At 45.7% G+C, this 15,864-nt stretch overlaps 1 protein-coding gene across 9 annotated transcripts in view; it reads left to right on the top strand.

The window, feature by feature from the left end:
* The first annotated feature begins 1,715 nt into the window (after positions 1-1,715).
* LOC123772896 (uncharacterized) overlaps positions 1,716-15,864 on the top strand; it is a 99,270-nt gene continuing 85,121 nt past the window's right edge. For 4 of the 9 annotated variants that reach the window (XM_045766300.2, XM_045766297.2, XM_045766296.2 and 1 more), the window contains exon 1: positions 3,915-5,179. In XM_045766300.2, coding sequence (XP_045622256.1) covers positions 4,213-5,179 — 967 coding nt within the window. In that variant the 5' untranslated portion in view covers positions 3,915-4,212. Of the gene's footprint in view, positions 1,781-3,899; positions 5,180-15,864 lie in introns of those variants that run through there. The other 5 variants (XM_069323234.1, XM_069323233.1, XM_069323235.1 and 2 more) reach the window with 5 other exon arrangements.

The raw sequence follows: 15,864 nt of genomic DNA, 5'->3' as shown, positions 1-15,864 counted from the left end.
GCCCCTGTTACCTAGCAGTAAATAGGTACCTGGGTGTTAGTCAGCTGTCACGGGCTGCTTCCTGGGGGTGGAGGCCTGGTCGAGGACCGGGCCGCGGGGACACTAAAGCCCCGAAATCATCTCAAGATAACCTCAAGACAAGAACCTCTCACACTCACAGCTCCCTGACAAGAGGGAGCCAGCTTAGCTGCCAACACCCACACAACGTGTCGGCAAGGCGGACAGCCCGCCTACTTTCATACCTCTCACTGTATCTCCCACTTCTAAACTTCCTTTGCCGCTCCTTCCTCTTTACTCCCCCGAAAAAAACTGGTTTGTGAACATGACGCAAGAGTGATACTTTAAGAAAGTGCTAATTCACTTTCGACTTGAGAAATGGTCTACTTGAGAATCGACTGGTCCACTTGAGAATCGACAATGGAATCGACTTGAGAATGGTCCAGGACGGACCGAAACGTCGTCGTCCCTTCAATTTCTAGTGTGTGGTCTGGTCAAAGTGCTAATTGCCTGGTGAGATGACAAATATAAACATTGTAGCCAATGTACGCCAGAATTACGGGCTATTCATGCCCGTGTCACCTCTTGGGTGGCTTAATCTTTTATCAATCTAATCTACGCCATAAGGTAACCAGACCTTTTGCTAAGGTATAAGGCAAGGTAAAGACTTGGGTGCAAGTTGAAAGTGTTGAGCCAGTATTAAGGAGTGGTGAAGCGTGACAGGCAGGCTGGTGGTGTGGCTGTTGTGGTAACGGTACGACTGAGAGCCTTGTGCTGGCCCACAGCTTCACATCTGATGCAACATTTCTGCCCCCCCCCCACACCCCCCCACACACACACCCCCCCACACACACCCCCCCACACACCCCCCCACACACCCCCCCACACACACCCCCACACACACCCCCACACACACCCCCACACCCACACAGAGAGAGCTCGCGCCTCGACACTGGCTTCCTCCTAGCCTACAGGTACCTAGTGTTCACCTCACTACACACATGAAAGTCCTCTCGTAATGCAGGCGATGAGTCACAATAACGTGGCTGAAGTATGTTGACCAGACCACACACTAGAAGGTGAAGGGACGACGACGTTTCGCTCTTGGACCATGTCCACCTTGAGAACTTTGGGGACTTGAGAATGGTCCAGGACGGAGCGAAACATCGTCGTCCCCTTTACCTGCTAGTGTATGGTCCTGTCGTAATGTATACAGTATTGTATGAAAGAGTGTAGGTAATTGTGTACAACTGTGGCTGCTGTATAGTGGCGGCAGCCGTGAGCAGACATTACATGCAGGTGATGCAACAGGGAAACACCCTGGAGCTGGTCTGCGCTGTTCCCCCCCCCCCCCCCCCCACACCTGAGGACCAGTGTTGTCCCCGTCGCAACACAAGTTCCCAGTCAACTTGGGAACATTTAGTTGTGTTGTAGACATTTGTGGTGTTAATGTGTAGGATGTTGGCGGGTCCGGCTCACGTAGTGTGACCGCCTGGAAGTCCACACCGCCCTGCCTGACGTAAAGTCTACACTAAAAATTCTATCTCAGTGTGCGATTGAATGTAGATGTAGTGTATTAAACTGGTAGTTGGGGGGTTTGGAGTGTTATACATGTGTAAAGGGTTGTAATTGGGGGAGGTATGTAAGGTGTTTGGAGTGCGGTACGAGGTATGTGTGTGTGGCGCCGGCAGCACAGGTGACACGGGGCTCATTGGGAGCCTTGGACCAGCACCTCGCCGAAGCTGGGCCAGTTTCCCAGTCGCTGTCTCGTGTGCGCACTACGGTACATGTGCAACACTAAATGCTCCTGCTACTACATACGCTGTGACCATCGCTAACGTTAACACGAGCGGGAAAGATAAAGCTTTTCCGCTCAACACTTGAGCGGAAAACAAAGCATGAAAATGGTGTTTCTGGCCATTGTGGCTAACATAGAACAGTTGTTTTCAATGGCCCGTGTGTGTGTGTGCTGTAATTGTTCTGTAACCAGTGTGGGATGCTCGGCCACTCGCGTCGTTGTTAAAGATTCAGCTACTCTGAACAAGTTGCAAGTAGCACGGGCTATGGTGAACCCGTAGTGGACTTACCTGGCACAGGAGCGGGGCAAGTAGCACGGGCTATGGTGAGCCCGTAGTGGACTTACCTGGCACAGGAGCGGTGCTGTGGGAGAGGACAGTGCTCAGTTCATTGAAAATAATTCACACGAATTGCTCAACAATATAAAGTTAAAGCTTGATACTGATAGCACTTGTTGTCGTAGTATTAAGACTGTAGTGAGAAGCGATCCGTAGTTACTTTTGCTGATTGAAATAAGTTTATTGAGGTAAAATACACGTGAAGGGATGAGGCAGCTCAAGCTATTCTCACCCCGTTCAGTACATCGTGTTAATACATACATAGACACACATCACAAACAATAAACATATTACCAAACATTCTGAGAGATAAACACACATTTCCTACTCTTGGTGATTGTCTTGTGTGAGCTGGGCAGTTTGGTGAGTGTTCAAATATGTTTGAGACGAGAAGAAATTACATCTTAAAGGGATAGAGTAGCTTAGGCTATTTCTACTTCCCTATGGTTATTGTAGTCTTGGAATAGACGTGGAGGAGGGGATTGAAGGGTAATTCTTGCACGGAGAGAGACGGGGGGGGGGGGGAGGCCAGGGGGGGTGGAAGACCTGGAAAATTGCAAGATTGAGAGTTGGGGGGGAGGGAGTTGAAGAGACTAGGGGGGAGTTGTGGACAGTGTTCAGATCTGCCTGTGAATTACTGAACCAAGATGGGGTGTGCGCGTGTGCGCGCGCGCTCACCTAGTTGTACTCACCTAGTTGTGCTTGCGGGGGTTGAGGTGTGTGTGTGTGTGTGTGTGTGTGTGTGTGTGTGTGTGTGTGTGTGTGTGTGTGTGTGTGTGTGTGTGTGTGTGGGTGTGGGTGGGTGGAAGCCCTACCATGTCGAAGGGTGTAAATCACTGACGTCTTGACTGTCCATGACATGAGGAGCTGTGAGGAGCGGGTTATAGGAATGGTTGTGATGAGTGCTTGTGGGGGGAGGCTGGGGCTGGGGGGGGGGTGACTGTGGGCAGTACGGAGGTGTCACGGGCTAGGATTTTTTCCCCTGGCGAGTCATGGATAGTGTGTGGAGGGTGAGGCGAGTGGTGAAAGTCTCTTCCCCCCCGCCCCCGTCCACACATGTCATCTCACATGGGGTCCCTCGATTGTTTCAAGCGCGGGTTGGACATGTATATGAGTGGGATTGGGTGGTTATAGATAGGAGCTGCCTCGTATGGGCCAATAGGCCTTCTGCAGTTACCTTTGTTCTTATGTTCTTATCTCGCTCACTCCTCATCCCTCACAATTTTACCTCCAAGCAACTTAATGTCTTCCTAAATGCAAGTAAAGCGCTGATACTTTGATATTGTGGCTTCCTGACTCTTTCAATACCTCTAGTGTGACGCTTGACGGGTGAGCAGTGTGAGAGAGGTGGATAAACAAATCCACAAGGGCCGTGACGGGGATTCGAACCTCCGTCAGAGAGGTGGTGGATGTCTATATGGTTGAGTGTGTATAGTGTGGTGTTGGAGGGGTTCACTCGTGCCCTTTTGAGTAACATTTTGGATGGCCCAAAGTAATTTATCGCAAATATGTACATAAAGAGTAGCGTGCGTCGAAGTTTCATGTTTATTGAAAATAAGTTGAAAACTAAACATGTGTACTTGTACATAATTTATAAATAAAATTGTGTGGTGTAATTTTGTATCGTTTAAATAAGTGATAAATGTTAACCAGACCACACACTAGAAGGTGAAGGGACGACGTTTCGGTCCGTCCTTGACCATTCTCAAATAGACTTGAGAATGGTCCAGGACGGACCGAAACGTCGTCGTCGTCGTCCCTTCACCTTCTAGTGTGTGTGGTTTGGTCAACATACTTCAGCCACGTTGACTCATCGCCTACAGTGATAAATGCTAATTTTTTTGACGTGTTGGTCATTGCATTAAAGGACAAGGAGGAGGTAGTTTTAAGGCGCCGTGTGAGTGCCTCAGGTGTTGGTCATGGAAGTCTTAGACTGATGAAGTGGACTAGTAGTGTCTGGAGATGTCTAGTCGGGCCCTCCTGTGTGTGAATAAGTGAGACGAAGTGCCGTGCCAACAGTGTGAGGGAGCGGCGAGGGGTGTTGCTGACCTTGGCCACGGCACCTGGCACCTTTGGCACCATGGCACACTCTCCAGAAGATATCCAGAACAACAATTTTCAGGTCGAACCTGACCCGGTGACCACCTCGCCCTCCATCACCGGCATTAACATCAATGAACCGGTCACTTCGACGTCTGTATTTACCAGTTCCTCGGGTCTGGCACAAATTGTTGCCAAAAATCTGGAGAACATGACAGATGACACGGCGCCGAATAGCTTGGGCAGCATTACTTACAACGACGAATACCTCGAGGACCCGATGCCAGACTTAACTTTTGAGACTCTTAGAATTCCAGAAGAGTATGGCGACCCCTCTTTAGGATACGAGTTTGTCAATCGTGTTGAGTCAGGCGGGCTGGACAACTCTGAAGCCCTCTTGAAGCAACTGGAAGTGTTGGGTGTAAGAGTCAATGAAGATTACATTTCGCTGGACTTCGACTTGACTACTTCGCGCAGCGCCAGCGTCAGCAGCGTGTCTGAGACCGGGAGCGCGGGAGACGACCACGACCTACCTTCCTTGGGGCTCTTGGATGCCTCTGCCTGTCGCAGGACCTCACCAAGTCAACCAGTATTGGCCTCCGCACGTCACAGAGAACACTATTTTGAAAAGCTGGCGAGATTACCGGAGGACGAGAGAGATGAAGTGTTTTCCGCCATAGAGGAAATGGACCACGAGGTGGCCGAGGCAGAAATCTTACCTTCAGGCGGTGTTAAAGTAACGTATGAGAACTACAGGAAGGAGTACCGCCCGAGGATCAGTCCCCACCACAACTTCTTGAAGTTCCTGGAGACGGTACACAGTGGGGCTGCGACGGAGGACGCAGTCGAAGTGTTCCCCGAGGCGTCTAGCCCGCCACACACCCTGGAAGCTCGCTACAGGCGGGCACTCCTAGCCTTCCAGAGAGGACTCTTGAGATCAGACCTCAGAGTAAGAAACCTCTCCACGCTGCCCAGCAAGTATGCTCAGAAGCTGCGCAAGTTTTTAGGTGAGAAAATGTTGTATGGTATTATGTTGAGTGGTTATTCTAAATGTATTATTGACCACTGCTCTTGTTGTTGTCCATTGATGTTGCTAATGTTGGGTTCAGTAGGACTCCTGCTTGATGGGGTTCTGGGAGTTGTTCTACTGCCCAAGCCCGGCCCGAGGCCAGGCTTGACTTGTGAGAGTTTGGTCCACCAGGCTGTTGCTTGGAGCGGCCCGCAGGCCCACATACCCACCACAGCCCGGCCCGAGGCCAGGCTTGACTTGTGAGAGTTTGGTCCACCAGGCTGTTGCTTGGAGCGGCCCGCAGGCCCACATACCCACCACAGCCCGGCCCGAGGCCCGGCTTGACTTGTGAGAGTTTGGTCCACCAGGCTGTTGCTTGGAGCGGCCCGCAGGCCCACATACCCACAGCCCGGCTGATCCGGAACTTCTCTTAGAAAACCGTCCAGTTTTCTCTTGAAGATGTTCTCCTGCTTAGCTAGGGGACGTGTGCTTCCTCCAGCATTTTTCCACCACTCCCATAACCTGTCTTAGTCATTATCTCACCTTTGGTACCTGTGCATGCACACAGCACAAGCCTGTGTGCCCTGGGGATGCTAACCCAAAATAGCGTAATCAGTATACGCCAAACTGGCAATTATTAGGATAGCCTCCAGGCGGGACCTAGCCAGAGAAAATAAGGACCTTCAGAATAGTATATACATGGACCAGCTCGTGAGTATGCACACGGGCTCACCATAGCCCGTGCTACATGGACACTTAGTCCTGAGTAGCTAAATCTTTAACAACTTGAGTATGCAGCACCTGCATGAACCCCCACACACCCGAGAAATAATCTTTGTTACAAGGTGTAAACAAAGTTGTCTCACATCTAAGGGAACTTCCTCACACGGCTGAGTGAACTCATTCCCGTATGAGGACAGGTACGCCATACGCAGGTACGCAAATTCATCATACGACTGGTCACAATTTTGACAATGTTCAGATTGATTGATGAAGATTAAGCCACCCAAGAGGTGGCACGGGCATGAATAACCCGTAAGTGGTGGCCCTTTTGAGCCATTTCCAGTATCAATAGATGATACTGGAGATCTGTGGAGGTGCGACTGCACCCTGCGTGACGGGAGATGTCTCCCGTGGGAAACAACCTGTACTTGACCAATTACACCATCGAGGTGTGGTGTAATGTTAGCCCGTTGTTGTCGAGGAGCTGGAAGATGACTAATGAGGTTATATTATAATAACCCTGTCGTAGCTCAGTCGATTAAGGCAGTGTCTGGGATGCTCCCGGACGTAGGTTCGAATCCTCGTCACGGCCCTTGTGGATTTATTCTTTATATTATGCCTTTACAAGAACAGAACGGTCAGCAGGCACAGAGTTCAACCCGTTCTCGCAAATTTAATAAATCAATATTGACTTATTAAATATGTGCATAGGTGACATACTTAACATAATAGATACCCTTAAAAAGATTCATAGAAAACACCGACCTTACCTAACCTTGTTAGTATCTTAAGATAAGCATGTTATTGCTTCGTAATTACAATTATTACCTATACCTATAATAGGTATAGGTTAAGTAATAGTACCTAAAATAGGTTAAGTAATAATTGTAATTACGAAATAATAAGATGCTTATCTTGACATAGTAAGAAGGTTAGGTAAGGTCGGTGTTTTCTATGAAGCTTTTCAAGGTAAACTAAAATATTCACAATAAATTAGTATGTCACATATGCACTTATTAAATAAGCGAATATTGACTATAAGCAAGTGTGAGAATGGGTTGGGTCCTTGGAGCTGAAGCTCGACTCGGCAGGCAGAAATAGATCATAAATACATAATCACCTACGCATACACACTTACACAATTGTGTATACATGTATACCCAAGGTATGAACCTCTCCAACACTAAAATTATCATTAGTTCTTTACACACACAAATCACAGTTGCGTGATGCATCACATGAACAAATCCACCAGGGTCGTGACGAGGATTCGAACCTGCGTCCGGGAGCATCCCAGACACTGCCTTAATCGACTGAGCTACGACAGGGTTAAAAGGGTTGAAACCGAAGTTCTACTGAACTTACTGGAAACCGAAGTCAGTAGGACTTCGGTTTCAACTCTTAACCCTGTCGTAGCTCAGTCTATTAAGGCAGCGTCTGGGATGTTCCCGGACGCAGGTTCGAATCCTCGTCACTGCCCTGGTGGATTTGTTCATTACCATTAGTTCTAATATTTCTGGAATGGCATCGACTCTGCTGTAGTTTGTCGGCCAGTTGGTATGTGGTAATGTTAGTGGGATTGTGAAAGTGAAGGGGTTGTGGTAGTTGTGGGGGGGGGGGCGTTCCCTCCAGCTCTGACCCGGGGGTTTATACCTCATCTACCAACCCGTTCTCGCACTTGCTTACTGTCAATATAATGGCACTAACATGGCGTTGATGGCAGAGCGCCTTGCGTTGTGGCTGCCAACACAAGACGTCCACAGTGTTTGTCCACACAGTTACTTGCTGTGGAGAATATTGGCCATATTGGCCAGATACACAACAGTAATGTACTTCCAAATCACTAGTATTGAAGGCTCGAGTTTTCTTGCATGGTTCTATACCTTGAGAATTCTTCAAATACACGGAGGGCGGGCTTCGTAGTGTCGTACTCAACATGGGAATGAATTGACTAATCTATCCCAGGCCTTACAGGTTATTCATGCCCGTGCCACCTTTTGGGTGGCTTAATCTTCATCAATCATATCCCAGTCCGGCACGGGGAGACATCTCCCGTCACGCAGGGTGCAGTCGCACCTCCACAGATCTCCAGTATCAGCTCTTGATACTGGTAATGGCTCAAAAGGGCCACCACTTACGGGCTATCCATGCCCATGCCACCTTTTGGGTGGCTTAATCTTTATCAATCTTATCCCAGACCGGGCTTAGTTAATGGACTGTGGTGACAGACTACAGATAAACGGGTCGCGAGCGCTTTTGCCTGGGTTCGTATCCATTTACTTGGCGCCAATCCTTAACTGTAGCCTCTGTTCACCCAGCAGTAAATGGGTATCTGGTTGTTAAACGATTTGGCAGGTCGTATTCCAGGGAAAATTATGATTTAAGGACTTGCCCGAAACGCTAGACGTACTAGTGGCTGTAAAAGACGAATAAGAACTCTTGTATACCTGGTTGATACCTGGTTGATATATATATACGCATATACAGTGTATATACGCATAAAAACTAAAAAATTGGCAGTTCCCTGCCAAGGCGCATAAGTGTCCGGTGTAACTAAGAAATTGATCTTTGAGTCGTCCAGTAGCTGATGCCACTTGGTGGAGAAGTTCAACACAAGATCACCACCGAAGCGAACTCTCCTGGATACATATTGGCTACGCAGTAACTGATTGAAATTGAAACAAGTTTATTGAGGTAAAATACACAAAGGGATGCGGTAGCTCAAGCTATTCTACATAACATAAGAACAAAGGTAACTGCAGAAGGCCTATTGGCCCATACGAGGCGGCTCCTATTTATAACCACCCAATCCCACTCGTATACTTGTCCAACCCACGCTTGAAACAATCGAGGGACCCCACCTCCAGCACGTTACGCGGTAATTGGAGGGCAATTTCTCACACCGTTCAGTACACCTTCAGTACACCTTCAGAACACCTTCAGAACACCTTCAGAACACCTTCAGAACACCTTCAGAACACCTTCAGTACACCTTCAGTACACCTTCAGTACACCTTCAGAACACCTTCAGAACACCTTCAGAACACCTTCAGAACACCTTCAGTACACCTTCAGTACACCTTCAGTACACCTTCAGTACACCTTCAGTACACCTTCAGCACACCTTCAGTACACCTTCAGTACATCTTCAGAACACCTTCAGTACACCTTCAGTACACCTTCAGTACATCTTCAGAACACCTTCAGAACATCTTCAGTACACCTTCAGTACACCTTCAGTACACCTTCAGAACATCTTCAGTACACCTTCAGTACACCTTCAGTACATACTAGCCCAAAATACCCCTGGGATATTATTGTGGTACGAAGCGCTCTTCAGAGACTCGTACCACTAGGTGAGACGCAGGTACAGAAGATTGATTGATAAAGATTAAGCCACCCAAGAGGTGGCACGGGCATGAATAGCCCGTAAATAGGCACACAAGACGAGTGGGAATATAAATAAGGGAATAGAGGGAGAGGCTAAAGAATGGAAGAAAGGAGGGGTAGGGATAAGAGATGGGAAGGATTAAGCGAATGGATGAGAGAGAGAACATAAGAGATGTGAAGAGATATGTATTCAATGATGTAGAGGCTTAGATGAAACATTATTATTCACGCACAATGTGTAGTCACATAATATTATCTTGAGGTTATCTTGATGATTTCGGGGCTTTTAGTGTCCCCGCGGCCCGGTCCTCGACCAGGCCTCCACCCCCAGGAAGCAGCCCGTGACAGCTGACTAACACCCAGGTACCTATTTTACTGCTAGGTAACAGGGACATAGGGTGAAAGAAACTCTGCCCATTGTTTCTCGCCGGCGCCTGGAATCGAACCCAGGACCACAGGATCACAAGTCCCGCGTGCTGTCCGCTCGGCCGACCGGCTAGGTAGAGAAGACATAGCCAGCATGGGCCATGTCTTCTCTACCAGTCATAAGGCAGGCAGCTTCCAGACACAAAAGAATCTGGGAGTACAAGTCACCGTGGTGTAGTGGTAAGATACTCTGGCGTTCCGCGAGCGCTTTGTCCAGGGTTCGTATCCTGGCCGGGGAGGATTGACTGGGCACAAAACCTTAACTGTAGCCTGTGTTTAACTCAACAGTAAAATGTGTACTTGGTTGTAACAAGGATTCTTCGCGGCGGGGATCGTATTCCAGGGACTTGCCCGTAACCCTACGCGTACTAGTGGCTCTACAACAGTCTAACAACTCTTCTATATATCTAAAAAAAAAAAAGAATTTAACACCAACACTAGTCCGAGGAACACACAAATATCAGCATTTTTTTCCCCAAACTGGGAAATATCTCTCAGGAAGCTAGGCTGTCCTGCATAATGTTTTATACATAAGAACATAAGAACAAAGGTAACTGCAGAAGGCCTATTGGCCCATACGAGGCAGCTCCTATCTATAACCACCCAATCCCACTCATATACTTGTCCAACCCGAGCTTGAAACAATCGAGGGACTGACCTATGTTATCTGGAGAAAGCACAAAGCCATTACGACTAACCATGGTAAATGTAGCTGGAAAAACATGTTAATGGATTACATAATGTAAAGAAATGTTTATGGACCGTCTTGGATGTAAAGAAACAAGTCAAAATCACCCATAGTGTGACGGGCAAGGCTGAGATACACAGCGAATAATTGATATCACATGAAGCCTAAATCATATACTAGGAGATAGACGACGATGTTTCGGCCCTGGACCAAAATCAATCAGATTGTGATGACAATCGACTTGAGAGTGGTCCAGGACGGACCGAAACGTCGTCGTCCCTTCACCTTCTGGCGTGTGGTTTAGGCTTAATTGAATGGGCTCCCTATGTGAATGGGTAGGCAGTAGACCGTACAACAAAGGTCACTATTAAAGCCTATCTTGTTCTTAATATGTAAACTACTCAACAGGAAGTAAGCTCATTCAAATAGTTTTTTTTATGATGCAAAACTGAGTGATCAGAACTGAAGCTGGTGGCTTTGTAAATCACAAATGGAGAAGTTTTGAGTGGCGTCTGTACTTTGTTAGGAAAGATTGGGGTAAATACTGGTTCGGTAACAGGGTTGTTGATTTGTGGAACCAATTACCGCGTAACGTGGTGGAGGTGGGGTCCCTCGATTGTTTCAAGCGCGGGTTGGACATGTATACGAGTGGGATTGGGTGGTTATAGATAGGAGCTGCCTCGTATGGGCCAATAGGCCTTCTGCAGTTACCTTTGTTCTTATGTTCTTATGAGTTATTTTAGAAGTAACTATTTCAGTTTAATAATTCCAATTAAATGGAATAGATTTGATGTCGATACAAATTTGGTACTACTAGTTATAAATATAAATCTGCAAAATAATAATTAGTCGCATTAAATTTTCAATCGAAAGTTTGGTTTTAAGATCAAACTTTCGACCCTGCAAGTCCTTAGAAACATCTACATAGTATGCGTGTGTAAAATCATTCACTCGGATAATCTGAAATTCGATCTCGGGCCTGAAATCCTACCATCATCTTTACCAACCAGGCAAAATATTGACTATTGGTCCCTCGATTGTTTCAAGCGCGGGTTGGACATGTTTGAGTAGGATTGGATGGTTATAGACAGGAGCTGCCTCGTATGGGCCAATAGGCCTTCTGCAGTTACCTTGTTCTTATGTTCTTAATAAGAAAATAGTGTCTACCTGACATCAAAGCCGAACCTGAAATTGTCTTAATCTTGTGGATTGCATCTTGTATAAATATATTTAAGAATATGCAAGAGATTAAAAATGTTGTACAAGAACATTAGTGAGCGCTTTTGTATTCTTCATCGCTGTCCTAAGTCTGTCTCCACGAGAAAATGTGGTGGGGGCTGTGGTGGGTATGTGGGCCTGAGGGCCGCTCCAAGCAACAGCCTGGTGGACCAAACTCTCACAAGTCAAGCCTGGCCTCGGGCCGGGCTTGGGCAGTAGAACCACTCCCAGAACCCCATCAACCAGGTATCAACCAGGGGGCGTGGTGGTTGTTATAGATTAAGCTACTTGGAATAAGTTCCAAGTAGCACGGGCTATGGTGAGCCCGTAGCGGACTTACCTGGCACAGGAGCTGTTCTCTCGGTGGTGGTGGGGGGTAGGGGCCCAGGTAACATGATGAAGGCTGAGCGAGGTAAGACACGTGACAAAGACAGCTGCCAGATCTTGTATTTTTAGCCAGACATCTCTAGTGATGGCAGGTTAATGTAGAGTGAAGCTTCAGTTACTGGAGCACGGGAGGGAGGGAGGAGGGGTGTCTTAGGGCGTGGTTGGTAGTCCACTCTCAATTACAGGAATGTTTTTTGCCTTGTGTAAATAATTGTGTGTTAGCGAGTTTGGAGGCGCAGCCATACAAGAGTAAGACTTGTAGTGTAGTCATAGATGGCTGCTGTTAAGTCTAGCCGACACCCAAACCCTGAGTCTCTCCCCCCACACCCCGTCACTGGAAATACTCTTCGGCTGTAACAAAGCAAATTGGCATTCAAACTTGAGAATGGTCCAGGACGGACCGAAACGTCGTCGTCCCCTCACCTTCTAGTGTGCAACCCGTTCTCGCAAATTTAATAAGTCAATATTGACTTATTAAATTTGCGAGAACCACACAATTTGTAGTGTGTGGTCTGGTCAACATACTTCAGCCCCGTTATTGTGACTCATCGCCTGCAAATTGGCATGCAGTTACAGACACTTCAGAGAGTGGAAATTCTGTGTGGAGGTTTTGGCGTGCGCAATTTGCTATCTTATTTTCGTCATAGTTGATTTTGTCCACATTGTCATCACCAGTATGAAAAGAATGCAAAGAGCAGCTTTGCGAGCCACTGTCTACCATATTCAATAAATCGATAGCCAGGCAGTGCCAGTCATGGAAGGTTGCTAATGTGGTACAAATTTTTAAGAAAGGAGATAGATCACTTGCGTCAAACTATCGGCCAATTAGCCTAACGTCTATTGTGGGGAAAGTTACTTGAATCGATAATTGCAAATACAATTAGTCTTTATCTTGAAATACATAAATTAATAAGAGTCGCAACGTGGTTTTACAAATGGCCGTTCATGTTTAACAAATTTGCTATCTTTTTATTCCAGCATAGTTGAGGCAGTTGATACTAACGCTTCGATTAATAAATCCCAGTGTCCTATTTGCCTAATTACGAACATTCATCATTGATCCTTTAGTTTTAAATTCTTACTAGTCATAACTTCCAGATCCCTTTCGCAATCCGACTTCGCAATCTCAACACCATCTAGCTCGTATCTTGTAACTATCATCATTACCTAGCCTCAGAACTTTACATTTATCAGCATTAAACTGCATCTGCCAATCTTTTGACCATTTCAAAACCCCATTTAGATTATGCAAGTCAGTTTTGGTCACCGTACTGTAAAATGGATATAAATTCACTTGAATGTTGACCAGACCACACACTAGAAATTGAAGGGACGACGACGTTTCGGTCTGTCCTGGACCATACTCAAGTCGATTGTCGTCCCTTCAATTTCTAGTGTGTGGTCTGGTCAACATACTTCAGCCACGTTATTGTGACTCATCGCCTTCACTTGAATGTGTCCAGCGTAGGATGACGTAAGTTAATTCCCCAAATTAGTAATCTTTCATATGAAGAAAGATTAACAAAGCTTAAGTTGCATTCACTGGAAAGGCGAAGAGCTAGGGGTGACATGATAGAGGTTTACAAGTGGATGAATGGACATAACAAAGGGGTTATTAATAGGGTATTAAAAGTATCAACACAAGACAGAACACGAAACAATGGGTATAAATTGGATAAGATTAGATTTGGGAAAGACTTTGGTAAACAGGTTAAGGGTTTGCTATCCCGGAGCTGGCATTGGTGATATTATAAACAACATGAATGATATTATGGCTGGTAATGGGAACAATCCCATTATTTGCATTAGCGTGGGAGGAAATGATGTTGGTCGAGTTAGGAGTGAGGAACTGATTCAGAGGTATAAAACAGCCATAGAGTTAGTTAGGAGCAAGGGAGGAATCCCGATCATATGTGGCATTCTTCCAAGAAAGGGAGTGGGAAATGAATGGATATCGAGGGCACTTGGTGTCAATTGCCGGCTGGAAAGATATTGCAAATCAAATGCAATATCTTTCATAGACAACTGGGAACACTTCTGTGGAAGAAATGAAATGTATGCTCGTGATGGGGTGCATCTATCGAGAGCTGGGGTTGTTGCATAAGAACATAAGAACATAAGAACAAAGGTAACTGCAGAAGGCCTATTGGCCCATACGAGGCAGCTCCTATTCTATAACCACCCAATCCCACTCATATACTTGTCCAACCCGTGCTTGAAACAATCGAGGGACCCCACCTCCACAATGTTACGCGGCAATTGGTTCCACAAATCAACAACCCTGTTACTGAACCAGTATTTACCCAAGTCTTTCCTAAATCTAAACTTATCCAATTTATACCCATTGTTTCGTGTTCTGTCCTGTGTTGATACTTTTAATACCCTATTAATATCCCCCCGGTTATGTCCATTCATCCACTTGTAAACCTCTATCATGTCACCCCTAACTCTTCGCCTTTCCAGTGAATGCAACTTAAGCTTTGTTAATCTTTCTTCATATGAAAGATTTCTAATTTGGGGAATTAACTTAGTCATCCTACGCTGGACACGTTCAAGTGAATTTATATCCATTCTATAATATGGCGACCAAAACTGAACTGCATAATCTAAATGGGGCCTAACTAGAGCAAGATATAGCTTGAGAACAACACCAGGAGTCTTGTTACTAACGCTGCGATTAATAAATCCAAGTTTCCGATTTGCCTTATTACGAACATTTATGCATTGATCCTTTTGTTTTAAATTCTTACTAATCATAACTCCCAGATCCCTTTCGCAATCCGACTTCGCAATCACAACACCATCTAGCTCGTATCTTGTAACTCTATCATCATTACCTAACCTCAGAACTTTACATTTATCAGCATTAAACTGCATCTGCCAATCCTTTGACCATTTCAAAACCCTATCTAGATCAACTTGAAGTGATAGTGAGTCCTCCTCCGAATTAATTTCCCTACCGATTTTCGTATCATCGGCAAATTTGCAAATGTTGCTACTCAAACCTGAATCTAAATCATTTATATATATTATAAACAACAGAGGTCCCAGGACAGAGCCTTGAGGCACTCCACTTACAACATTTTCCCACTCTGACTTGATTCCATTTATACTAACTCTGTTTCCTTTGGTATAGCCATGCCCTAATCCAGCTTAATATAGCACCCCCAATACCATGAGACTCTATCTTTTTAATCAGTCTTTCATGTGGCACTGTATCAAAAGCTTTGCTAAAGTCAAGGTATACAACATCGCAATCCTTACCACTATCAACTGCCTCAACAATGCTAGAATAAAAAGATAACAAATTTGTTAAACATGAACGGCCATTTATAAAACCATGTTGCGACTCAATTATTAATTTATGTTTTTCAAGATGAAGACGAATTTTATTTGCTATTATAGATTCGAGTAACTTTCCCACAATAGACGTTAGGCTAATTGGTCGATAGTTAGACGCAAGTGATCTATCTCCTTTCTTAAAAACTGGTATCACATTAGCAACTTTCCAAAACTCTGGCACTCTGCCTGACTCTATTGATTTATTAAATATGGTTGACAGTGGGTCACAAAGCTCCTCTTTGCATTCTTTAAGCACCCTGGCAAACACTTCATCCGGCCCTGGGGATTTGTTTGGTTTGAGTTTTACTATTTGTTTAAGAACATCCTCCCTGGTAACTGCTAAACTCGTCAACCTGTCCTCGTCCCCACCCACATAGACTTGTTCGGCTGAAGGCATATTGTTAAGTTCCTCTTTAGTAAATACAGATACAAAATATTTATTAAAAATACTACTCATCTCTTCATCACTATCTGTTATTTGACCTGTCTCAGTTTTTAATGGACCTATC

The sequence above is a fragment of the Procambarus clarkii genome, chromosome 12 (genome assembly GCF_040958095.1).
Source record: "Procambarus clarkii isolate CNS0578487 chromosome 12, FALCON_Pclarkii_2.0, whole genome shotgun sequence".
Lineage (NCBI taxonomy): Eukaryota > Metazoa > Arthropoda > Malacostraca > Decapoda > Cambaridae > Procambarus > Procambarus clarkii.
Note: the sequence above shows the minus strand (reverse complement) of the source record. Positions and strands in the feature narration are given on the sequence as shown.